The sequence below is a fragment of the Chamaea fasciata genome, unplaced genomic scaffold, assembly GCF_029207755.1.
Source record: "Chamaea fasciata isolate MVZ Bird 193981 ecotype frontalis unplaced genomic scaffold, bChaFas1.0.hap1 SCAF_4, whole genome shotgun sequence".
NCBI classification, from domain to species: Eukaryota; Metazoa; Chordata; class Aves; order Passeriformes; family Sylviidae; genus Chamaea; species Chamaea fasciata.
The window spans coordinates 28454473-28480480 of record NW_027094089.1 but is presented as its reverse complement, the minus strand read 5'-3'; the positions used below and the strand labels follow the sequence as shown (position 1 = coordinate 28480480).

Here is a 26008-nt window from a genome sequence, read left to right as displayed (position 1 = left end):
CAGCTGACCAGAGCAATGTACAGACATTAAACAAAGCATAGAGAAATCACGGTTATTATACGTAAGTTTTTTTGAAAAAACGGGAAATCTGGAGAAAGGTAAGGGTATAGGTTATATACTAGGGTAAAAATATTTGTCTAGGAAGTCAATGCCTGTAAGACAAAGGGCCGAGGGGGCACAGGACTGAACAGTGTCTGTGTATCCCAATTTTTTCTTCATTTTTACCTCTGCCTCTATGGTTAATGATTAATAATACTAATGTGACTTGACTAGGTTTTGCAGAGTGAGTTAGGAAGGCACCTTAATGCAGCAGCATATGTCCATTAAAAAACTGAAGATGGGCAGAAGAAGGGTGTACACAATCCAGTATATTTAACACTTGAGCACTGCTACCTTCATAAAGCAATACCTACGGAGAGAAGCAAATAAATATTATTGTTCTACACTTTTTCTGGTTTTGACTGGAGGGCTTTAGTGTATTCTGTTAAGGCATGCATCCTGCTGTTGACACTGTAAAATAAGTATATTCTGTTATTTTAAGATGTGAAATGAGGTATTTTTAGGGATTGACACTGAAATAACTCACACGGTTACATGCTCTGGGAGTCGTTCCAACTAAATCAACTAGCCTTTCATTATTACCAGCAATGAAAGCAGAAGTATTTTGTCTGCCGACAAGAAAATACTACTTCAGAAATGTGTAACACACTAAGAAAATGATGAATTTCGGCATTTTTGCATTTTCAGAATGGAGAAATGCAGAACTGTTTCACATTTCAGTATTTTTCTCCCAGACCATGCTTCACTTTTTAGGAATTGTCTCTACAGAGGCCCTATACTACAATTGCCTTCAGGTGCCTTCCAGCTTGATCTATTTGCTGCTTACGAAGAGATTTTTGAGCTGACTGCAGTCAGACAGCTATGGGGGGTGTCCCTAGGCAAGGGCTCTCCTTGCAAAGGGAGGGACATGGCAGGAGCGGGAACGTCCCCCTTGGCAGTGGGGCATTCACACCAGTGATTTGCACCACCTGAGCAAGCCCATGGGTCTCAGCTCCCTGCTGGCCCCGTCTCTCTGCTGTGGCGGAGCTGCTTTGGTACAGGCGGGACAAACTCCTTCCCTTCCTCACGTGCAACAACAGGCAGACACGCGTTACGGGGCTGCTCCTACAGGCCACAGCTCGGATCGCCCGTCACCACCCCCCGCTGCCCCGCACGCAGCAATCCTCGAGCCAGGAAAACACATTTTATGCTCCAGCTCTCTTTGTCGAGCTCCCATACGGGACGGTAGCGGCCAGAGCAGCCTATGCCACTGCAGGGGGACAAGAGGGTGGTTCACCCCCGTCCGCCCCGCCGTTCCGCTCTCCTCCCCCCACACAGCGTAGCACGGGAAGACAGAACAGTACACCCCGGTGCTGCCCAGCTCAGCGCGGGCCCTCCCGTGCGGGCCGAGCCGGGAGGGCGGAGCAGATTCCGGGAGAGCCGCCCCCCAGCGTTGGGGCGGAGCCGCCTCCCGCTTTATAAACGGCGAGCCGGGGCGCTGTTCGGCGTTGCGAGCGGAGCGGGTGGGAGGGCTAGGGTAGGTAAAGCTGGGCTGAGGAGGGCAGGCAGGACGGAGACGGCGGGGCGCGGTGATGGAGCTGCTACGGACTATCGCCCACCCACCGGGCGGCGGTGGTGCCAAGTGCTGCGAGGCGGCGGCGGGCAGAGCGGCTGGCGGCGAGTCGCGCAGGAAGAAGGCGGAGGAGCCGCCGCACCAGCAGCCGCACCAGCACGGCCACCCCGCAGCCGAGGTCTCCCGGATTATTACCGATCCCACGACGGGGAAGCGCTACTGCCGCGGCAAGGTGCTCGGAAAGGTAATGGCCGCGGCGACGGCCGGTGTGCCCAGCTCGCCGCCCCTCTCGGCGGAGCGCGGCGCGGCCGCCGGGCGCTGCCCCCGCGGGGCTGAGTTCCCCCGGGGAGCGGAGTGCGCCGCGCTGCCGCCCACGACCTGCCCAGCGCCGCCCGGGCCAGGTGCGGCAGGTCCGAGCGCCCTTACTGCCCCGAAATCGTGCCTTCGGCTCGGGCGAGCCCGCGGGAATGACTTAGACATTGCATGCGGGGAATGGGGAGCGCGAGCTTTCCGACAGACGGTGAACCCAGGACCTGTCCTTAGAAAATTGCCCTTTGCCAAGGAAGTTGCGCTTCTTGACTAATACGTGAGCTGGTGAATGACTAAGTGCGGGGCTGCATTTATACCTGCTCTAATTGCCTTTTTCTCCTATGTCTCTCTAGGGTGGATTTGCCAAGTGTTACGAGATGACAGATTTGACAACAAATAAAGTTTATGCTGCGAAAATCATTCCTCACAGCAGAGTGGCAAAACCTCATCAAAGGGAGAAGGTATGCATGCGTGATTTTTTTTTTTTTTTTTAATTTTTTTTCCTCCCTTCTCGAACTCTTTGTGTGCTGGGTTGCCTATTCCTTTCCTTGAAATGGTTCTGGTAGAGCTGTCTGCTCAGCCTTGTGGAAGTAAGGCTAACAACACCTTTTTTCTTTCCCACTATCTTGATTTTTCAGATTGATAAAGAGATTGAGCTGCATAGAATGCTTAATCACAGACATATTGTGCAGTTTTACCACTACTTTGAAGACAGAGAGAATATTTACATTCTTCTGGAATACTGCAGTAGAAGGGTGAGCATCAACGTGGAAAAATCCAGTATTTACTTACCTGCAATCTGCAACTAATTTGTATGTGTGATGCGTAAAAGTTATTTTTTGTGGCTTTAGTTGTTTTTTCTCTACATACTCATTTACTTTTGCTTAAGGTGAATCTTTTGCATGAATTTCCAGTGACATTTCTGCATTTGTTTTTCCTCTGCAGTCAATGGCTCACATCTTAAAAGCAAGGAAGGTATTGACAGAACCAGAAGTACGATACTACCTCAGGCAAATTGTGTCAGGGCTAAAGTATCTTCATGAACAGGAAATCTTACACAGGGATCTTAAACTAGGTAAGTTTTCTGGATTACCAGCTTCAAAACACACTCCTCCAGCCCTGTCAGCACTGTACTACTTCATCCTTGTATGGTTATAGTTTGTTTAGTAGAATCAGCTTAGTTTGTCTTTACAGTGGAGACTCATAGTGCTTAAGGGATGACATTAAGCATTCCTAATTTAAAAAAAAAAATCTTGTCGAGCTTCTGGCTCTGAACAAAGTATGACTCAGCACCTGTGGTAAATGCATTCCTACCTTGCCAGAGATGGACTTACTGGAATTTCTTTGTCTGCCAGGTAACTTCTTCATCAATGAGAACATGGAACTCAAGCTGGGTGACTTTGGCTTGGCAGCTAGGCTGGAACCACTGGAGCACAGGAGGAGGTAGGAGCATCAAAAATTCATAGTCCAGTAGTAATTGAAACTCAATTAATATGAAAATGAGAAGTCGTGTTCCATAGCAAATGCTAGTTACTGCTCCTCCAGTATCATGAAGACAAAATGAAAAAACATCTGTGCTATCAAAGGCTCCTATGGCTCCTCTTTGGATGTCTCAAATTCTTGTCTGAACTTGAGAGGGAAACCTGCTCTATTAAAAATAGCTCCTTCTTTCTTTTTGAAATACTAACCAGTTCTGTGGTGTCTTTGATTTTTCAGAACAATATGTGGCACACCAAATTACCTCTCTCCAGAAGTTCTCAACAAACAAGGGCATGGCTGTGAATCTGATATATGGGCCTTAGGCTGTGTAATGTAAGTACTTCCCTGCCTTTGTAATGTAATATATCTATCAGTGGCTTGGGCTTTGGAGAGTTCAAAGGGGATGCAGTACTGTGTCCATTTACAGCCTTTTGTACACGCTGTAGCTCAAATGCAGAAATTCTTTATGTTCAGCAATAGACAGAGTCTTTTTTGTAGTTGTAGGCACAAGTACAGTGAGTGTGTAAAATAAAATAATTTTATTTTGCCTTTAAACAGGTACACAATGCTGTTGGGAAGACCCCCGTTTGAGACTACAAATCTTAAAGAAACATACAGATGTATAAGGGAAGCAAGATACAGCCTGCCTTCATCTCTTGTGGCACCTGCAAAACACTTAATAGCTAGCATGTTGTCAAAAAACCCTGAAGACCGGCCCAGTTTAGATGAAATAATTCGACATGAGTTCTTCTTACAGGTTTGTACTGTCTGCTATCAGTATTGTAAAAAGAAATCCAGACAAAAATGCACTTGGTGGTCTAAAAGTTTTTTTTGTTGCATTTCCACAGGGCTTTACACCTGACAGACTTTCTGCAAGCTGTTGTCACACTGTCCCTGATTTCCATTTGTCAAGTCCTGCTAAAAATTTCTTCAAGAAGGCAGCTGCTGCTCTCTTCGGGGGTAAAAAGGATAAGGCCAGATACTTCGACACACATAGTAAGTTCAAGTGTAGTTACAGTCCATTTGTCTCTATTACATCAGTTTCATATTAGTGTACAGCTGTGAGATAGCAACAGAACACTTATATCTGTGTCTCAGAGCTTTCCTGGGTTGGTTTTGACTTCTTTTCTTGATAAATATAGATGGTAGCCTGCCCACCTGTGCCAGGTTATATATGTGAATGCTTCTTACAGCATCCATATCCATATTGGTTATCTGTTAGTTTGTAATGTCTATTGAAATTTAGTCTCTTAAGTGATTTGTGTATAATGGCATCATTTCTTTGGGAGACTGTGGCAGGCTTAGAAGAAGCTGCTGGAGGGAGACAATGTGTTTTCTGCAGCTAACTTGTTTTGCTTTCTGTAATTCAATAGTACTTCCAGATTCAGAGTTCAATATTTTTTTCTGTATTGCAGACAGGCTAGCTAAAGAAGATGAAGAAATCTACAAGCTCAGACATGATTTGAAGAAGACATCGATAACCCAGCAGGCCCCCAAACACAAGACAGATGAGGTACATGCAAGTGCAGTTCAATTCAAATCCAGTAACAGTTGGGTGGAGTAGCTATAATTAAATTCTGTTTGACTTGGATATCAGCACTGAGGCTGTACACAGCATAATCAAGCTTAAATGATTAGCAGAGTTGCTTTAAGAGGGCTTAAACAAGCATCACAAAGGTATGGTAGCGTTTGTAGAGAGACTATAAATTTTGGCTTTTGAGTAATTATAGTATCTACCTAGACTCCATTGTTGCCTGTGCGTTAACTTGTCTGCCAGGTGCTATTTCTCAATATTCCAAATACAAGGCTTCAATCCATGATTAACTAGAGCTTCTTCAAATAATTTGCTGAAATCTATCTTATACTATTCGGTGTTCAGACCTGCACGCAGCTGCTCCCTTGCTAGGGTAGGAAAGCAGAGAACTGATTAATAGCCTGTGAGATGAAAATTGAAGATCTAAAGAATAGAAAGATGTGGTGTGCTGCTCTAAGTTCCGCTCTTTGTACTTCGTAATCTTTGTACATAAATACTAGTTTCCCTAGAATTTATCATTTGGTGAGAAACAGGAGAGCCTTGCAAAACTTGTATATAAGCCTTGGCTTGTGTTTTGTTTGATGTTTACATGTCTGACATCTCTTCTAGGAGATTCAGCCTCTTATCACGACAGTCGTGAAGCCGGGACCATTGCCAGAAACTAAGCAGATTGGAGACTCCATTCGGATGATAGTCAGAGGAACTTTGGGAAGCTGCAGCAGTAGTAGTGAATGTAAGTACACCAAAATGTGATCTCTAAGTCTGAATCTCATTATTTTTCTCATATCTTAAAAGCTTGAAACAGGCATCTGCTTTTATCCTCTTATTTTTGATGTGGTAAAAGCCAACATTTTTGAAGAATTTAAATTAAAAAGTCATTAAGGCTAGATTTCTTAAAATCGAGGTAACTGAAAGGTTTAGAGTGAAAATCTTCTCTTTATGTGCTGTTGTCAGTCTAATAATCCTTCCTCTTCAGGTTTGGAAGACAGTACCATGGGAAGTGTTGCCGATACAGTTGCAAGAGTATTGAGAGGATGTCTGGAGAACATGCCAGAAGCAGACAGCAATCCCAAAGAACAGCTGACAGCATCCTTCCAGTGGGTTACAAAATGGGTGGACTACTCCAACAAGTATGGCTTTGGGTACCAACTGTCAGATCACACTGTTGGTGTCCTCTTCAACAATGGGGCCCATATGAGTCTTCTGCCAGACAAAAAGTAAGAATCATTACAAAGCCAACAACTCGTTAAGGCAATTATAAACATGAAATACTTGTTTCTCATCAGTAACCTTCTTATTTTCTTTTTTTCTCTTTTCAGGACAGTGCACTACTATGCTGAGCTAGGCCAGTGCTCTGTCTTCTCAGCCACAGAGGCTCCTGAACAGTTCATTAGCCAAGTAACTGTACTGAAGTATTTCTCTCACTATATGGAGGAGAACCTCATGGATGTAAGTTCAGCACCTTCAGGGTCTTGAGCTGTTAAAATACACTAAATGTGAACTGAGTGCTTTAACATAGTCTTTTTCCTTTCCTAGGGAGGAGACTTGCCCAGTCTAACAGATGTACGCAGGCCCAGGCTTTACCTCTTACAGTGGCTCAAATCTGATAAAGCATTAATGATGCTCTTCAATGATGGCACGTTTCAAGTAAGTGTGGTATAGCATCACCAGAGAAAATGTCTTAAAATAATTTGTTGCAATAAAACTTGCTAAGTCTCAAAAACTGAGAGGAGAAAGTAGACAAACAGCAATTGACTTCTCTTTTACAGGTGAACTTCTACCATGATCACACAAAAGTCATAATTTGCAATCAGAGTGAGGAATATCTCCTTACCTACATAAATGAAGACAGGATATCCACAACGTTTCGTCTGACAACTCTTCTGGTTTCTGGATGTTCATTGGAGCTAAAACACAGAATGGAATATGCTCTGAACATGCTGCTGCAGCGATGTAACTGAAGGAACTGATTCTGTTAAATCAAATGGACTCTCTTGTTCACTGTGAATCTGCAGTGGAGATGGTGGAGCAACTAGTATGTTGATGATGGATGTGTGGTGGTACGAAAACTGGACTGTCCAAGTGTGCTGGGCACACATCTATTAGAAGCCTAAACCTACTTGCTGGACTAAAATGTTGTGACAAGGAGTTCTTCGGATCATAGTTTTCCTTGCTTCATGTGTGTTAAAGATATATTTGACTTGAACTCGGAGCAGAATGTGTCTGTTTGCTCTGTAAGAGAGCATCTCTGGTGGAGTTAAACTGTGAATACACATCTGGAAAGGGAGGGAAGGGAGAGCTCCGTTGTTGGGGATAATTGTAACAAGCAGCTTCTGGTTGCTTAACTGTGAACTATGGCCATACTGTTTTTTTCCTTATTTTTCAAAAATACCCACACTTGTGGCTGGCAAAGTGCATTCCTTGTTAATTTTTTTTTTAATTTATTACAGCCTAAAGTGAAGTATTTATTACTTTTTTTTTTGGACCTTGGCATTTTAAATATAAATCTGTTGGCAATAAAGAATGGAAGTCTGAAGTATCATTCTCTGCTCTTTCTCCAGTACAACTGAGCATGATTTACTTTGCATTACGAAAAATCTTGCAGATTTGCTTTCTATATACTATTTTTAAACAGTCTGCAACAGGTCTGGATATGAGGGGTAGGCAGGTTTGTCTGAGTCTATGCCCAACTGCAGTCACAAACACCAACACCATTATTGTTAACTATAGCTGCAATCCTAAAACAACTGCTGATGGAGCCTACAGACTTAGGAAGTAAGTCTTACCACTAATTATTGTCCTAAGGGCTTTAACATCTGACTCCGTTTGAGATACTACATCCCAAAACCAGTGTTTTACACCGACTAAAAAGAACTCTTCTGGATGGTATGTAGGAGACTGAAGGATAAGGAGCTGTGTAAGTTCTCTGTTTGCTGTGAAAGCATTGCTCTTATCAAGGGTCTGAGTATCCTGATACCTCGACAGCAGAATTAATTGACTATGCCTATCCCTTCCCATCTACTGCACTTTGTTACTTTCTACCCTTGGTTAAATGTTTACCCCAGTAAAGTAAAATCAAAAGAGTAAAAAAATTAAGGCTGACCTAGTGTCAACTCTTGGTTTACCCAGCTGATAACTTTAAACAACCACCAGTGTTACTACAACAAATTATGATTTAGGGCATGCACTTAGTTTTTTGCAAAGCAATTCAAAACAGCTGAGACTAACATAGGGATGACCTGCTGCTTTCTACAATCCTGCTGCTTCTAAACATCCACTTATGTGAGGAATGGCTTTCCAAAATGAAGGCAGTACCATTTGTCAGTTAAAACCATACAAATAAATGCGATTATGGAGAAATCATGGACTCCAGGCAGGGGAAAATTGTCTCACTTGTGGACTAGGCTTGTTCTCTTAGATACTGCATAGCCCTGGACCTGTATAAACACATAGCTGTCTTCAAATAACTGTAACGATGCAACAGCAAGCAGTTCAATTGCTTACTTTGCCTATTGTTCCTATAACAGAATGAAGCCTTTTCTGAAAGCCATCAATTGCTGCCAGTGTATCAATCACAGCAGCTGTATGTAAGGAACTGGCAGAGTAATAAAACACAGACTAAACAAAGTACAAATGTCAATCTGAAATAGTGAGCAGAGTACTTATCGCTGGCTTGCTTCATCTTGCAGTGTGTATGAGTGTGATTGGGTTTGCTGTATTGAATACCATGCATTAGGTAATATTTATTTACTTCTCAAGTCTAGACAGGAAGACCCAATTGAGTTCTTCAGATGGATTCATTAATGTAATCCTAGGCAGTTCAATGAAGTTAAATATATGCTTGCTATAGTGAGCAGAATTCAGCTTCCCAGCTGTCTACTTTCTTCAAGGGATAATGGCTGATTTTATTCCTCAGAGACCATGACTTGCCTGACTCTGCTGCACAGCTACTGTTGTGTTCTTTTCCCTAACAAAGTAAAATCTCCCCTTTTGTTTATGATACCAGTAAACATATAGTTAGTGTGAATTTCAAACACAAAATTTACTAGAGCTATAGTACTTCACATGGAAAAACCACTTTTGGTTCAACTGTGTGCTAGAAAAAGTGCAAACCTTTATTCAGTTGCTATGACTTCTTTGGGTACCAATATCATGCTTGTATGGCTGTAATTCAGGCTTGTGTAAGCAAATAAACCAGCTTTTAAAAGTGTATGTAAAGGCTCCAGGATGCTAGTTGTTCGTGGATGGTTGAAATACACCTCGCTAAAATAAGTTAAGTGAATCAACTATTTGTATCCAGTGTTTATGTCCAGTGGTTGCTAGATCCTTATGCATACTCCTGCTTAGGGCAGCTTCTGCTCTGTATCCTTACCTCACTTTTTTATTTTCATATTTCAAAACAAGAGGGATGTTTAGATCAGGTGAAGGAGAAAAATGCTTTTCAAGGTACCTTTCTCCTAGTCTGTGAGCCCAAGGAGGGAAAGCCATTTTTAAATTTATGGTATAAGAACTTGCATCAGGAACAAAGGTTCTGAAATTCTTTCGCAGGGTGGATCCTGTCTTAAATAAGATACTGTAGTATCTTGGCTTGCTTTACTTAAACACCCAACTCTCTCTTGTAATTCTACAAATAGGAAGATAAATATTAGAAAGGCACTTGGCCATATCTTCTGTATAACAAGTGTCATACCTTCTCTTGAAAGATGTGGTCGGCATTTTATGCTGGTCTCTGTTCTATTCTCTATATTAAAACTTCTCTATTCTCTATTTCTGTATATTAAAACCAAGAAAATAGAGCATAAAATCTAGTTTGTGTATATGTACTTAAAAGGAAATGAGAGGATGAAAAGATTAGGTGAAGGCACAAAGGTTTGTCAGGTATGAATGCTAGGCACAATGAAATAACATTGACAAGAAAAGAAAATCTGTTTACTCTTATCAAAATATCTTTATGAAGTTTGAAAATTTATTTTTGCAAGTATACATACATACTTGTATGGCTGAGTGCACTAATATGATGGTAGAAAACGAGTCAAGAAAGTGATTCAAACAGGTCATGCTTCAGCATTAACAAAATGCATTACCCACTGATGTCAGTAGTAACTCAAGTCTTCTAGGGCATTCTGTAATCCTTTCCAGGGGTCTGAATTTTTTCCATTCAATTAAGTTGCTACATAAAACACATATGAGAAAACAGAAAACAGTTTGGGTATTTGCTACTTTGCAATATTGAATAAAGTCCCCAACATTCTGCAGGTTACTTAGGAAACTAGAAAAATATTTTGTTACTTTAAAGCTATTACTTCTGAAAATAATCATATCAGAGAATGATCCCTTCAGCTGCCCATCAACAGCAGGTACTTTTGTGCCTGATTACATGGATTCTAAATGTAAATTTGAATTTTTTAAAATTAAAGGTTTTTATAGGTAATTATGAACTCCCAAGTAAATACATACCCAAGGAATCAATCAGAATAATGCACGGCATAGGCCATCGCTTTTTTTGGTTTGGTCTGGTTTTAAAATCTTTATGCCTTATGAACATAAGTAGTGGCAGAATTATTTTTGATTGAACTGCCATAATGTTAGACTAGGACATACAAATTAAGAGGTTAAACTCCATTTAAATATATATAAATTTATAAACAAATATATATATATATATATTTGGAAACAAATATAATGGATCGTCATGGTGTTTGGAAATTAGCATAATAGAAAGTAAAGATTTAGCCTCTGGGATTTATCCATATAAATTAGCTTAGGTATGGGAACACAATTGATTTGAAAGATTCTGTTTCACTGGCTACACTTGAAACCATTGCACTTATTTTTCTCTTCTGTGAAACCATGGGTAAAAAAAAAATATTTTCTGTTGTCCAAAACAAATAGATGTGATCTGAAGAGGAGTAAGCTATTATCCTGATTGACATCTTTGATGCCCTTTCCTGCTTACTATTGGAAGAAAAGCCTTAATCTTCATTATAAAAACACAAAAGGGTTAATGAAATCGACATGAGGCATTATTAGTACCAAACTGGCCCAGGTAAAGAGTTACTATACACTTCTTCAGAGTTAAAAATAAAGCTATAAGGTATTTTACAGTTAGCCCCACTAAGGATTCTGAGTAGAAGACCTGAAGGAACTCACTCAGCACTTTGCTGTAGGCTGATGTCTTTTGTGGCAGGCCAGAAATGAAGACTAATCCATGCTCTGCCTTCCTTACATATATTGAATGATCATGAAAATGACTGCCCATTTTCTGCTGATGGTTTCAGAAGTTACATAAAGGAAAAGGTGAATCAAGCATTATCCACAAGTGACTGGGTGGGTGCATGGGTGTCTCTCCATACACTGAGAATCTTAGGCAGAGATGGACTTTTGTTTTGTCTTAATCCCCACCCTGCTCATTTAAATTCCTTATCTGGATTTGAGACTTTTGAGGCTGATAACCTATCACACAACTAGGTCTTTCTAGACAAAGTGCTCCAAAGTGCTAAAGTAACACTATTACACTTCAGAACCTGGTAATCTAGAATGCCATTCTTGTGAATCTTCATTCTGAAGGATTCAGTTCCCAGCATTTCACATCAAATGACCACAACAGCAATGGCATGAACACTATGAATAAAAGAAGCTTTGAAGTCACCTTTTCAATCTTCCTGCCAACTCCAGAAGACCTCACCTGCTCCTTGTCATGCTTCACTGGTTTCAGGCACAAGCATTAGAATCAAATTAATAGTAAATGCTGACAACTCATGAAAATTCTACACATGTGACATTTTATGCTCATAAAGCAGCCTCTTGATTCATAGCTTATAAGATTTTTTTCCTTATTCATTAAAATCAATAAATTTTAATGTAGTTTTATTGTTTTGGAATAGCATTCACTGGAGGAATGAAAGTAACAAGGCTTTTGTAGTGGGATTCTGGATCCAGGGGATTAAGGCTGCTGGTTCTGATGGTAGAAATGGGAAGCATAATGCATTATAAAGTAGACTGTGGCAGAGGAGGAAAGTCAATGAAAACAGAAGAAAGGAAGCAAGGTTATGCCATCAAAGCAAGTTTAATCTTCTATAGAAAGAAAAAAAAAAAAGCAATTTGTGTATCATCCTCAAGGCCAGCTTCTCATTCCTGCCATTGCATTGTCATGGATAGCTGCAGCAAAAGATGCATAAGAGGTGCAATAAGTGGGCAGAACAGGAAAGGCTGCACTTTTTAGAGCAGGAAAATCCCAGGCAGCTGAGACAAGCTCATGGTTATTTAAAGGCCTTGTAGTATATATTAGCACAGGCTACAACAGTTATGTTTGATGTTTCTTTACACAGAAAATTTTAAAAGCTAGCCTGATTTTCAGATACCCTTACCTCTGTTAATAATGAGCACTGTGAAAATTAAAGTGGATGGCCTCCGCTTCCAGTCAAAGTTAGATATCTCATAAAAGGACACAGAGCACAATAGTGTCAGGCAGTGGTTGTGGAAAGAGGAATACACAGAATGATTATAGGATTATTCAGTAGAAAATGATGCTGTTTCTGTCTCTCTAAGCATTTGCACTGAACTAATCCTCACATCTGATCATCTCCATTTAATGTCAGTTCCTTTTTGTTATTGTTAATTACAAATAATTAGAAGGTTAGCTAGGGAGGGTGAGTCATGGCACAAGGGTATGTGGGAATATGGGTTTACGGTGGGGTTCTGGAAAAAGTGAGGGAGCTCATAACACCAGGAGGAAGGGAAGGTGCTGGAGAGCTGTGACGCAGGAGAGGGAGACCTGGGATGGAAACACGAGGGCAGTTGGCGGAGAGGATATTCTGGGAGGCAGAGGCCCCATTTTGAACTCTCCCCGGAGCAAACATGTTGTGGAGGAAGCGGTGGCAGTGAGGCAGAAGGCAGCCGGACGGGTGCCGGGTCAGCAGCCAGCAGGGCTGAGACAGGGCCGGGAGCTGCCCCAGGGCGGCTCCTGCTGCGGGAGCCGGCCCGGGCGGGGCCAGGTCAGGCCCCAGGTGCCCTCGCAGCAGGACCTGCAGTGGGGAATATCCCTTTCCCTCGTCTTGACCACATGGATGAGGTCTGTGGGGAGGGGAAGGGAATGGTCTTTGAGATAGAAAATAATAGCAATTAGAAGCCAGACAGAGGATTCCTGTTCCATGATAATTGATCCATTATCAGCCAATAAAAGAGGACTAAGTGGGAGCTCATATTTTTGGAGCAGGGCAATACGCTCCAGTGTTGTCTCATGAGTTACTTCAAAGAAAGGTGTTTGAGGGGGTGTGAGATGACAGAGAAGGTGGCCGGTATGCTCTGCTATTGTTTGGATCAGAGGTGAAATACTGAGTGTTGTGACCAGAGAAAAACCAATAACAGGAATCAAGACACATAAAAGAAAAGAGTCATGTGCAGAAATTCAAAATCACAGAAGCAATAAAATCTGGCCATATTACAATGGAGCTGAGAAGAAAAGGGAGGAGGTTCAAGGACACTTGAACTCACGTATCAGCAGCCTTTCGACATCTGTTGCCAGGGGAGCCAAGAGGGCAGTGCCAAATTGGGTCAAATGGAGGATTAGCAGTGTGAAAGTGAAGGCAGGTGAAGCAGGCATCATACTCACAGGAGTGGAGCTGGACAGGTGAAAACAAAAGGCTTGCTGAGAGAGTGAATTCCCCTCCAAGTAATTCAGAAGAGGTGCTCTGTCAGGAGGCAGCACACATTACACACAACAGGCATCTCTGAGGAAATCAAATGTGAAGTAAGTGGTTAGATAATTTTCACATTCTCAGTAAAACAAAGGATTAACAATGATCTGATCCAGTTAGATTAGTGGTGCCAGCACTGGGGACCAGTATTGCAAGACAATGCATTACTCTTCTGAGTCACTGGTTTCGTTCTCACATGGGCCTTTATTAACTGCAAATCTTTACCTCCTGATGGTTGCCTCATGTGAAATGAGTTGGTGGCTCATTCCTGTTCATCCTGAGAAGGTATCCACATTACAAAAATCATCACTGTTAATTACAAGCCATTTGCATTAATTGGTATCTTTGCTGGAAGTCTTCACAGGGAAGAAGTCTAATGACTAAACAGTAGGCATGGCCTGCTAAAACACCCTGTTTCCATGAAGTTGCTCCTGTCTGGTCAGAGATTTTGTGGGGTATTTGGGATGGGTGTCCAGGGCTATGCCAGTTGTTGCATGAGATGTGTGATATATGGGTGGCATTTTTAGAACCAACAACTGATTTTCAGACCTAAACATTCTACAGTGGCAGTGATTTGTGACTTTTGTATGATGTACGTCTTCTGGACTACTGCTTGCAATGGAAGGAGGTTCCCATGTCCTAGTACTTTACTATGGTTTATTTTCTGCCTTCTTGGTCATTACTGTTTTCATTTGATTGCTTATCATCTGCATAATGACAAAGTAAACATCTATTTTCTGATTTGCCCACAAGTGAAATTAGTGTCTTCTTAATAGATTACTTCTTTTCTCTCAGGTTTACCTTTTCATATAGTTTCAGATGTTGAAGTGCAGCAGAAAGTTCCATTCTTCAATGAGACAAACTATAAGGAAGAAGGAAACAGTGCAGGTACTGTACTAGCTCAGATAATACTAAACCTTTGAACAGACAAGCAGCTGCTGATAGAATCACTTTTCAGGGAGGTGTGTGGACATTGGAAATACAGTTATCTGAAAAGCAGTAACTTCTTAACTACATGAAAAAGGGATCTTGCCCAAAATTAGAGCCTATAGCATCATTGTCTCTGTGGTTTGCAGTCTGGTTCCCCCTCTTAAATGTTGTAGCCATCCAATTCATGCCTGGCATACTGTAGATCCCAATGGGGAATCTCTTTTGTATTTAGGTGTTCTTCTGCAGGGTTTTCCACTTCAAATTATTCCTGGATACTAACACATTGTATGTTATGTGAAATATGGCTGTCAGATAAACAGCATTAGTTTAGATAAACATCCAGATGTCAGATAAACATTCATTCTACAAAAGTAAGGCAGCACACAGAGGGAATCTGTTTATCAGCTTGAGATCCCTTTCTGCAGTGTTTCTCAAACATTCAGAGTTTTTAACGGTGCCAATTCCTTCTCCTCAGGAAGAATGCTCAGCATTTTTCCAGGTCAGGTCTTGGGGTCTCAAAGTAGGAACTTGGGGAGGAGAGAACTTGCAGCTAGTGATGACCTTGCTTTTGGGCAAGGAAAAAGAAAAGAGCTACCAAAGCCATGGAATTCACAGACATGGCATTTTCTCCTTAACACTGGGTCTTTCCACAAACAATGCATTTATGCTGTGGACTTATTGAAACCAGAGACTTGGAAAAATAAAGAGTGATCCTGTAATTGTGTATCTAGTTTATGGTGTAAAAATAATCTTTGGACAATACTCTTGGGGCACATGGTGTGACTTTTGGGGATGGTGCTGTGCAGGGCCTGGACTTGAACTCAATGGTCCTTGTAGGTCCTTTCCCACTCAGCATATCTTGTTATTCTCTGATTTCCTATGGTTGAGTACTAAACATTTGCAATTCTAGTTATGTTCAGTAGTAGAGGTTTTTAAATGTTGTTTTTAGCTAATTTGGACTCTTTAAAACTAGAATATAGAGGACTATGTAATCAGTGCATTGTCTCTTAAAAGATCTTTAGATTTTTTAAATTAATGCTGTCTTTTATAGCCTTAAAAATACCATTTTCATGTTTGTAATTTCAATAAGGCTTATAAAAAGCTTTCTGAATTCACTGGAGAGAAGGGATCAACTATCCAATGTTTTCTGCTAATGAACAGATGTAAAACAACTGTAAAAACTCTAAGTCCTTTAAATCTCATGCTTTCAGGAATGCCTACAAAGTAAGATTATAGCAGGTTCACAGAACAGGTGGAATAACTACCTTATATTTTCTTGGGGTGACTGAATCCCTAACACGAGTATAAGTTAAATTTAGAAAAAATCTTATTATATTCAGATATTGCACAGCAAATTGCAGTACCAAATTTGCTTCTTTTCTGAATGAAGCCATAAACAAATGTAGAAATGTGGAAATGTATATATACATATATATATATATATATATATACACATATATACATATATATATATACACACACACACACACACATATATATATATATAGACATATATATAATTGTGGCTGAAGTTAACTAACTGGTCTCATTTTAAGAAGGAATCTCTGTCTATGATGAATGCTTCTCAAAAATAAAGGGATGTGAAGTCATTATTTAATATATATGAAATAGACACACCATATTACATTAGGTGCTTATTATAGGTGAATATGTTCACCTTAGTTACCTTTAACGGTTCCATTGATAACCAGGAGAAGTGCACTAAGAAAGCAGAGATGTGTTTGTTGTCAGAGATATCGTTATGTAAGGGCCTGAGATAGCAGGAATACAGCTAGCAATGATGATTTCTGGGATAGAAAAGTGTCTTTCTGAAGAGAAAGGACATAATCCCCTCTCCTGAGGAGGTCTCCAAACATTTGCCACCAGTGGCTCCTGTCCCCTGTAAAACTCTTCTGATTTCAGGAAATGTTCAGACAGGCCCAAGGTGGTGATTTAGCATCTCTTGTTGCAGCAGTGTGAACTAATTATAGACACAGAATAATTGCTGGGTAGTAAGGAGGTGAGGAATGACAGGAGGAGCAACAATAAGATTATGTGGTCACTTGCCAAGGGATGGTGTTTGGTATAATGCAGTTAAGAGGGCTTGTTTGTTTGTTGTTTTATTCTAATTAGGGCGTATGTTCTATTTGCTAGTATTATTAGTGCATTGTGAAAGAAGTATTTCTTGGGAATGGACTTAAGAGAATTCAGGACAGTGAACTTGCAGAACGACTGAGGACAGGCATTCTGTGCAAGATATGGAGAAAACAGAGATTGTTGTTGGACTGAGATACAGAGGCTGCTGGCATTAGCAGAGAAAGGAGCATAGGCCACCAAGCCACACACCTGGGAAACAAGACACAGAAAAGGGGTGATACAGCCTGATCTGACACCAATAAAATCAGTGAACCATTAACAGAAATAAAAAGGATGACCAAGTCCAGAGATACCACACATGAGAAAATGTCTTCACAAGGCAGAAGCAGATGGGCTGAGCTCCTTTTGCTCCAAGCCTGTCAAAAGGAAGCATGTGTGGCCCTTGTAGCTGTCGTCTCAAGTACACACTGAAAAAGACAACTTAGTTATGGCATAGCTATTTGACTTCTGGATGGATCTGCCTTGCATGTAGGCTGCTTGGAATGGGCAATGGTGATCACACCTAGAGTGCTCATCTGTGTAAAATTACTGGCTCTGCCACTAACTCACAAATCTTCAGTTCCAGATCTAGAGTTTTTTCATACAGTGTTTAAATTTGCAACAAATGGAAAATTCTAAACATGTCCTCTGAAATGCAAATTTCCATTCATGCATACCACCTGGGAGCACACTTCAAAGAATGTTCTTCCTCACTCCCATGCCAATAGCATAGCTTGAATATGCTGTGGGTGAGTTATAGAGCAAAGATTCAAAGCCTGGCTTTTGAAAATCTGAAAGATCTAGTATAAAACTTGCCATCTCCTGTGAGGCATGACACTTGCCATTTTTGAGCTATGGAAAGTGATGATAGCTGCTTGTACTTAAGCTGTTTCATGAATGCTCCTAGTTTTTACTAGTCCTCCTAATTTTTGACTCTACTTCCTTTTGTTTTTCCCCAGGATGAAAAAGTGATGTAGAGAACTTCTGAACTCACATGGACAATAGTTGTCTAAATTCCCAGTGTGAAGTTTTGTCTGATAATACAAATTCTCACTCAGGTGCAAATTTCTGATAAATCTTGTTTCCTTTCTGTGCTAGGTCTTCTGACTCTCTCTTCAAAGCCCCCTGGGATATTTTGGTCTTTCTGATACCAAAACACAAGTTAAATGGAAGTTAGTCTATTTGAACTTGGTTCCATTTCTATTTTTTTTCTGCTAAAGGAATGTTATTTTATTCAGACAATTTGAAAAATCTTGTTTAAAATTTTCTTTTTATATCAGAGCTGCATAGTATTTGCAGATGTTCAAGTGTGAGTCCACTAAGAACAAACATACAATACTATAACCTGACTCTAATTTATTATACAGAAAATAGAATTAACTCTCTATCTCTCAGTATCAATTAGGTAGATGTGGGTAATAAACACTGGGGAAAAATAGGCAGTTACTGTGACACAGGAGAAATCCCTCTGTGGTTTTTGGTCTTTGTTGTGTGAGGATTTTTTTGTTTTGTTTTTGTTTTTTGGGTTTTTTGTTATTATTATTCTAAGAAGAACATGGTCTTTTAATACAGGATGACCTGTTACTGTGTAGAATGACCTAAGAAGCTGTCACCCCACCTCTTCTGTGTTTCTTTATCTGGTGTTTTCTTGTCATTTCAACTGATTCTTACTGTGGCATTCTATTCTTTAGTTTTTGTGGCTTACCAACAAAGAGATCACACATCTCTGATCTGAATGCACATGCCTTTGGCTTCTCCTTTATCTGAACTTGCTGGGGTTCCTCAGAAATCACTGGGTTTGTTTGCCCACCACACAGTCTTATTTGCTTCTCTGATTTACTAATATTTGAAGTAGAATACTTCAAAGAAGAATTGGATCAGTGCAGATCCAGACCACGAGTTAAACAATTTTTCCCTGCTAAATCAGGCATTTAAATGCTAAGCACAGCATTATTCCATGCTGAATTGTGAAAGCATTTATGAGAGACCTGCATAGGCATTCCTGGATGCTGGCCATCATGGTTTCTTTATCTTTCTTCCAATCAGATAATATAACATGCATGTTATCCCTTCACAGACTGGAAATAGTCTTCTCTATTCTCTGTAATACCTTGTCAAACTTCTCTAGTTATGGTCTGCTCCAGAGTTATTAGGTGTGGAGAATTATACACAATCCATGTTAGTGGACCATGCTCCACTGAGCTACAAATTATCATTAAGTGTTTCTGCTTATCCAATCCATACTAGTACTTGACAGTCCTTTCTGCAAGAGGACAAAATTGTTCTTAGAAGAAGGAGGAAAGTCCATCCTCAGTCGGTACAAAGTCAGCATCTGAAGCCAGTAGAGAAACTTGTGGTAGATAAAACTTTGATATATATCTGGTGATTTCATATCCAAGTCTGGCTTTTCTTGGTTCGCTGAGTTGCTGGCACAGAGAGGGAAGCTAATGGCAGAGTTTTGGGCGAAAAGCTGCTGTAGGCAACTACCTTGAAGTGAAGTTTCAGATCTCTTCATCTTCAAGAAACCAGAAACACTTGTTTGCAGACTGGGGAAGGTTATCCAAGTCTTTTTGGAGTACAAAGTTTAACACCTGTCCTTCCCAATATTTCATGTTGGCAAGTTTGACAAGTTTCTATGCCTGACTGGAACAGGTTTTCAGAGGTGCCTTGTCCTTCTCCTTGCTGTGGGACTGTGGCCACAATTGTGGTAAACAACTAAGGGTTGAAGACTGCTCAGTATTTTAACATTCCAATCTCTTTCAAAGTTTTCTCCTCAGACTATTTTGGACCTTTTTTGCTGATTTGAATATTTGAAGCAATTTAAGAAATTGTGTCTAATTTTTATATTTTAGTGGCTCAAGCTTGAAATAAACATTCACTACGTGATCAGAATATTAATAAATTTGCCGGCGTGCCACTGACTTTAACTTCCTGCTATGGCAAACCAGCTGATATTTATTTTACTTGATACTTAGAAATAATAGAATGAGGATTTTCAAGGACTTTTAATAAACATTTCTGTGAGTTTTGTCATGTTCTGTCCAGTATATGCATCTGGTTTTTAATAGGCTGGATCTTTTGGAATTACCCTGATGTACAAATTAATATTCTCCAATAGTAGAATATGGGAATATGTTAATAATTTTATTCCTAAAAACTTAATTTTTTTTTTTAATACTAAAATACAGCTATTCATTAAGTAAAAGTAAGCCACTTCATATTTTGTCTTTGCTTTTTAGGTCAGATTTCCACATTTGACAGTTTCCCTGTGCCAAACTGACATCGACATGAATAATGAAGTGTGTCACAGTAAAGTAATTCTTTACAGCAGCAACACCAATACAGTACTTTTCCACCTTCCCTGACCCATTTACCACTGTCTTCTGATGCACCTTTCTGTAGAAATAGTTGTGAACTAAATTAATTTTGTATGTTATGAAATGCAAGGCTGTTTGTAATTTCCTGTAATTTATAGACATTATATTTGTTACAATTTATAGAGATAACCCAACCAATCTTCTGACATACGTAAGTGGTGCAAACTGAGCAAAAGAAACCTAATTTTCTATCTGTCGTACTTGATACTTACCTGATTGTTTCAGGACTAGGATTTCTTCTTCAACATTCTTTATCGACATTGGCTGAAATTTTGAAAAAATCCAAGATTTTAGTCAATCTTTCTCTAGCCAAACTCCTAGTGATGAACACAGCAGATTCAAAGAGTATGCTGCTTCTAGTAGGTATGAACTGTAGAGTTTCAATGTGAATTTAGCACAGTAAGGGGTATTTAGTAAGGAAACTTCTTGTTTTTGTGTAAGTAGGGGGTTGAAACTGTCTGTTGCACTTGTTATTCAGGCTGCTGTGACAACTCAAACCAAAAGAAAACTGAACTCACCTGTATTTAAGTTGTAAGCATCCCGTCTACCAATGAGGCTATATACATAATAAATTATAATAACATAGATTTGACAAATAAATCAGCAGCCTGTTTTGCTGATACATAGTGCTAGTCTCAGACAAGATTTAGTTTCTAAATACAATACATTAATTTTTTTTTTTTTGTTCCTCTTAACACAGGGCTTCACACATGAGTACACAGAAGAAACATGACTCCTTGAGTCAACCTATGGTAATCTGAGTAGATTATAAATCACAAAATGGAAAAACTAATGATTTTATTAAATAGCTAAGTCTTTAAGTAGCTGGTACTGAAAGTAAATTGTTAGCAAAAACTGTAAAGAGCTGGACTGGAAAAAGTATGTAGCCTATGTATATCATCTGACCTGTAGGGATGAAAACGTGGCAGTAGGAGCAAAAGGGGAAGTAAATACTAACTGCTCTGCAAATATAATTATTATTTTGCAGAGGCAATGGAAAACCATCAATTTACATGTACATTTAATCTCAACAGAATACTGTGGCAAAAGGTTTTGGTTGAAGTGGTAAAGGTCTGCATTTGAGAATTGCCTGTGAGAATTAATTTCAGTGACATTCTTCTATGCATGTTTAATGAATATTTGATCTTATTCAAAGTATAATGATAAATGTTTTTTGTTCTCCCCAAAAGTAATTTACCATCTTATTGCTGTGTTCTGGGCTAACACAATGTGAATGTCTAATGCAGGAGTGCATACATTCTTTTATTTAAACAACAGTCTGGACACTGATTATTTGGACTGAAACCAGATCCTTGATCTTTCTAGTGCTGCATTAGGCACAGTTCTTGTCTAGCTACGTTGGAATGTCAGTTCCTTTACAGCACAAAACAGTATACGAAAAAACTCTGTAAAAGGGTATAGAGGCCATTGGACATTTGAGGCCGCTCTGAGCCAACTCATCTATGAGCTGGTAGCAAAAGAACATCTTGCAGGCAGAGTTGTAATCTAGGCTGTAATCTTGAGCTGGGAGCTGTGACGCTCCAGTTCTATGCTGCCACTTCCAGTCTGTTGGATGCTGTGGCATGAGACCACAAAGCAAGTTGGGAGCTGCTTTCCTTAATGTTGCTGATTGAGCTGACTTCTGATTACTTCCCAGGATGCAGGAAAATCAGCAACAGCAAAAGGTTAATCTCTCTGTTTTAAAATTTGGGAATAATTTAGGCTTCTAATTTCAGATAATTTCAGAATATTTCCAAAGGGGGAGGAAAAACAAAGTCCAATGTCTGTGGCCAAGGCTGGAAGATCATTTCACGTTGCTGCTTTACCAGTTCCTCAGGATTAGCAGTCCCTAGTCTATTCTTCAGATTTCTTCGTTCTGTTACTACAGCAATGACAAAATTTTGAGATAGTAAATTTCTCTGTCTTATATGTCTGAAGTTGAAATGGCTTCTCTAGATGAAGAGTTGGGCAATTAAATAGTTGATTTAATGTTGTATGTTGTATTTTTTAAATTGACATTTAACAATTATCTTTGAAAAATTGCTTTTGTAAGAAACACTTCAATTCATATGGGATGAATAAAACACATGGTGTCTCTGGGATAGATTTCAAGTACCATATGGGAATGAACATATTTTCTTTAACTTTTATTCAACAATACATAGTGACTTCTTTCCTTGTTTTATTGACCTGTCTAAAAATATATTGCTGTATTTTTTTTTTCCCTGATTGCATTATTCTCTTAGCACTGCATTTCTCAGCTGTCTGATTGACAGTTTGGGAAAAGGGTAGAAATATCGACTGAAACTAACAAGCTCATGTTATTTCACCAGATTTTACTCTCTGTAGAACAATACGAAAAGGATGACCCATTTTCTCCTCTTGCCAGGATTAAAAGCCAATACATCAAGAGTCTTGAAACTATCAGTAATTTGCAGTGATTTTTATAGGCTAGAAATGCTTCTGTTTATAATTTGCATTCTTTGCAGTCTGCTACCTCTTTATCAAAGACTTCCCTACTTTGCTATAAAATGAATTATTGACAAAGATGGGAAAGCCTGATTCAAAGCAAACAAAGAAGTAGTCATTTGTAGAAAAAAACAAGTTATAAACATGGTAATTTTTTTTTCAGTGGTCCACACACAGATACACCCTTTAGCTGACAAGGTCAAGGCTTCTTCAACACTACTTGGTGCAGCTCACTATCTCCCACATGTGTGCAGTTCCTCTTACCCTCCCATTCACGTGTAATTTGGATAAAATCAAACACTGTGTTTCCATCAATGCTTGTGTGCCTCTCAGAAGTTTTGGAGGATGTGCTCAGTACTCTGTAGCACTGCACATGTTTTCCACGTGAATTTTGATGAAAATGTTGCCTAGTAGACTATAGAAAATGTTGATGGTTGTCATCTTAACAATTTGACAATTAGTCTGGAAAACTGATAATGTTTGTTGTGGCCTTTCTTGTAACTGTAAACAAAGTAGTGTAAACTGCCTGATATGATATCAGTAGCACAGACCCCAGCAAGACTGCTAGATCCGGCTGGGTGCTTGTAAATTTCAGTGATTAGTCAGTTTGAGCTCAGTACTTCTGGAACCTAGTAAGCAAAAGTACTGCTGCTACCCTTCAATAGGAGAGAGTGTGTGAAGTTTGTAAAGAAAATGACACTGGCCTTGCCCTTTTCTTGATCTAGCACTTGACGCAGAGGGTGGAAGCTGTGACCTTTGTACTGCTCTGAGGTCTGTAGAACTTTTCAGAAATATGTAATAATATGGAATGAAATTTTACCAATCCCTACACATATATGGCATGTTGATTCAATTTGACCTCAGGTCCATGCATATTCTGCATGCCAAAGCATTGCAGAGAGAAATAGCTAAAGGAAGGGAAAACCAGTGGCCGTTAATTTAGCAATGTAAATACTTATTTTAAAACAAACATGGTGTCATGGGTCGTATAATCTCCTAACATTCTCAATCTCTATAATAAACTTCCCAAAATTTTAGATTTCAAATCAGGACTTCATCTGTGCTTAAACAATAAAAAATACCAAAACTCTTTTAAATATAGAAAATTACAATTCTGTGAAAATGTCTAGTTCCTTCCATTTTGATGTATTTTTATCACCATGAAATTTTCACTGGTGGTTTGGACTTTTCTGTATTTTCTGCCTGCAAAAACATGAATGAAATATGACAGAAAGTTGGGGGCTTTTTTGCCTGCATTTAAAGGGATGCTAGGTCCACTTCAGCAGCAGCATTAGGACAGCACATTTATCTTTGCCATGTTGCCCTCTCTCCCACTTTGTCATAGACACATGGGGCTTTTGTCCTCGAAGGTATCCTTCCTTGTTGTTTGAGGCATAATGCTTTCAGTTTGACATATGACACTTTAGACAATTACTGCAGGCCTACAGCTATAAGGCTGTAGGATTGTCCAAGAGGTTCTTACTACCTCCCAGGGGCCTCCTCTCCTTTGTCATTGCTCTCTGCGAAGGAGTCACATACATATTTCCAGCCCTTTATAAACAACATTCACTGAAGACCAGATTCTGATCCTCATAAATGCCTTATTTTAAAAACCAGTCTACTGTAGAGAAACTATGCTGTGCTCTGAAAAGGATCTGAAGTTGAGCTTCTCAGAAACCAGATTAGATCCAGAAAATAAATTTAGCCTATCATGCTAACTTCCCTTGTAGTATGCTGTCTGAACAGTATTGGTAATTTCATGGACTCTTATGCTGTTATACTCTTAAGGCTGAAAGATAAAAGGAAATAAAATTACATTTAAAAACTTCTCTACATGGAGAAATAGTACAAAAATAGCCATTCAAAGAGACACTTGTAAGAATAGAACAGTACAAAATTCCTCTTGTGGAGGAGCTGTTTGAGGTTATTTCTCTGTGTCAGCAAATCCTTCAAAGGTTATAAGCAGGCAGGGATTGCAGACTTTGCTGTTGTCACCAGTCCTGCAGAGAAGAAAATAAAAGAGCAAGGCTAATGTCCTGGGGTGTTTTTTTTGTTGTTGTTTTTTTTTTTGTTTTTGTTTTTGTTTTTGTTTTTGTTTTTGTTTTTTTTTTTTTTCCTTGGGCAGAATGTATAATTATTATTTTTTGAAAATGATTCTCTTTATTTTCCATTTCAGATTGACATTCAAAGATCAACATTGTGTAATATATTCATGTGGACAGAGGCAACATTCTTTTATGACTGATCTTTGATAATTTCTCTTCAATTTATTTTGAATGTTAATTATTGCTATTTCTTCCAATTGTTGTTGAGCAGACAACAAAAATAAGACCCCAAAACAGATCTCTTTGAACCTCAATGCAAGATTCCTCATTATATACAAAAAAAGAAAACCCTAAATCGCTGGCTTAAAATCTCAAATTCTTTCTAAATTACTACAAATCTAGAGACATCCACACAGATGGTGCTTATTTTCAAATTTTCTTGATGTAGAGCTACAGGGAGTATGTGACATATCCTAAAAAGTATGTGTTATTGAAATATCTTCCTTTTAGAGCTTGGAAAATATCATCAATTCTTAGACAAGAAAACAATACTAGGGAGATGGTACAGATAGGAATAGCTGAGTGAAAGTAAACTGTGTGGTCCTATTTCCTAATCAAGGAACTTGCCATGGGGGAGAAATTCAGTGATACTGAAATTGCAGCATAAATTAGAAAGGGAAAAGATATTCAGCCTGGGAAACTATTTGCCAAAAGATGTAGTGAGGCCAAGACTTGGAGAAAATTCAAAAGCCGCTTGGCTGTTATACAAACATAATAATCCACAATGGTACGTTTTTTAGGGTAGATATAAAGATTTTTCCTTTAGAATGTGAGTCGACTGATAATTGCCTGAGTGGAATGAAATTTCCTATTTGAGAAGTTTGTAGCACTGTCTGTCTGTCTGAAACCTGAAACAAGGTTTCTCAGACCCTGTCTGTCTGAAACCTGAAACAAGGTTTCTCAGACCTCTTTGTTCCAGTGTCTGGTGCTGGCCATGGTCTATGACAGGGCACAGTCTGCATAACTTAATAACCCATGCTTATTACTAATATTTTGGCCAAAGAGAGCTCTGGGATGATTACTGAAGTATTTATACAAACACTGTTGTATGGCAGTCTTGCAAAAAACCTCTTAGGTAGTTCATCCAAGTGCCCGTGATGCTAACTATGCACCGCTGTGTAACAAAGTACAGCTATTTGAAGTGTTTAACAACCTCCACAGGACTGCTCTGTTGCTGTGCTACCCTTGTATGATTGTAGAATACATAAGTGACTAAACCTCTGCAGAGAGCTTGATCTTGTCTGGAATCAAGGATACTTAACATAATCTGCTACAGAAGGACTTCCAGTGTCTTTCCTGTCAGGTAAAACAGCGTAACACTTGGCACTTTACATTTAAGAGAAGGTTGTGGGTACAGATTG

General features: G+C 39.5%; 1 protein-coding gene and 1 long non-coding RNA gene across 3 annotated transcripts; both read left to right on the top strand.

The window, feature by feature from the left end:
* Positions 1 to 1567: 1567 nt before the first annotated feature.
* Positions 1568 to 7470, top strand: PLK2 (polo like kinase 2). Its single transcript, XM_066181176.1, has 14 exons — positions 1568 to 1856; positions 2275 to 2382; positions 2560 to 2676; positions 2867 to 2996; positions 3277 to 3364; positions 3638 to 3733; positions 3959 to 4157; positions 4249 to 4396; positions 4816 to 4913; positions 5544 to 5667; positions 5911 to 6151; positions 6254 to 6383; positions 6471 to 6581; positions 6704 to 7470. Exons 1-14 carry the CDS (start codon positions 1632 to 1634, stop codon positions 6893 to 6895), a joined length of 2007 nt encoding a protein of 668 aa, XP_066037273.1. The 5' UTR covers positions 1568 to 1631; the 3' UTR covers positions 6896 to 7470.
* A 6518-nt stretch (positions 7471 to 13988) lies between these two features.
* On the top strand, positions 13989 to 22236 carry LOC136288855 (uncharacterized). 2 transcript variants are annotated; one of them, XR_010720605.1, is made up of 6 exons: positions 13989 to 14068; positions 14444 to 14518; positions 17656 to 17754; positions 19936 to 19995; positions 20774 to 20825; positions 21810 to 22236. It is a non-coding gene; the product is annotated as an uncharacterized lncRNA (long non-coding RNA). The 2 variants fall into 2 exon arrangements; XR_010720606.1 differs by lacking the exon at positions 19936 to 19995.
* The last annotated feature ends 3772 nt before the right edge of the window (positions 22237 to 26008 follow it).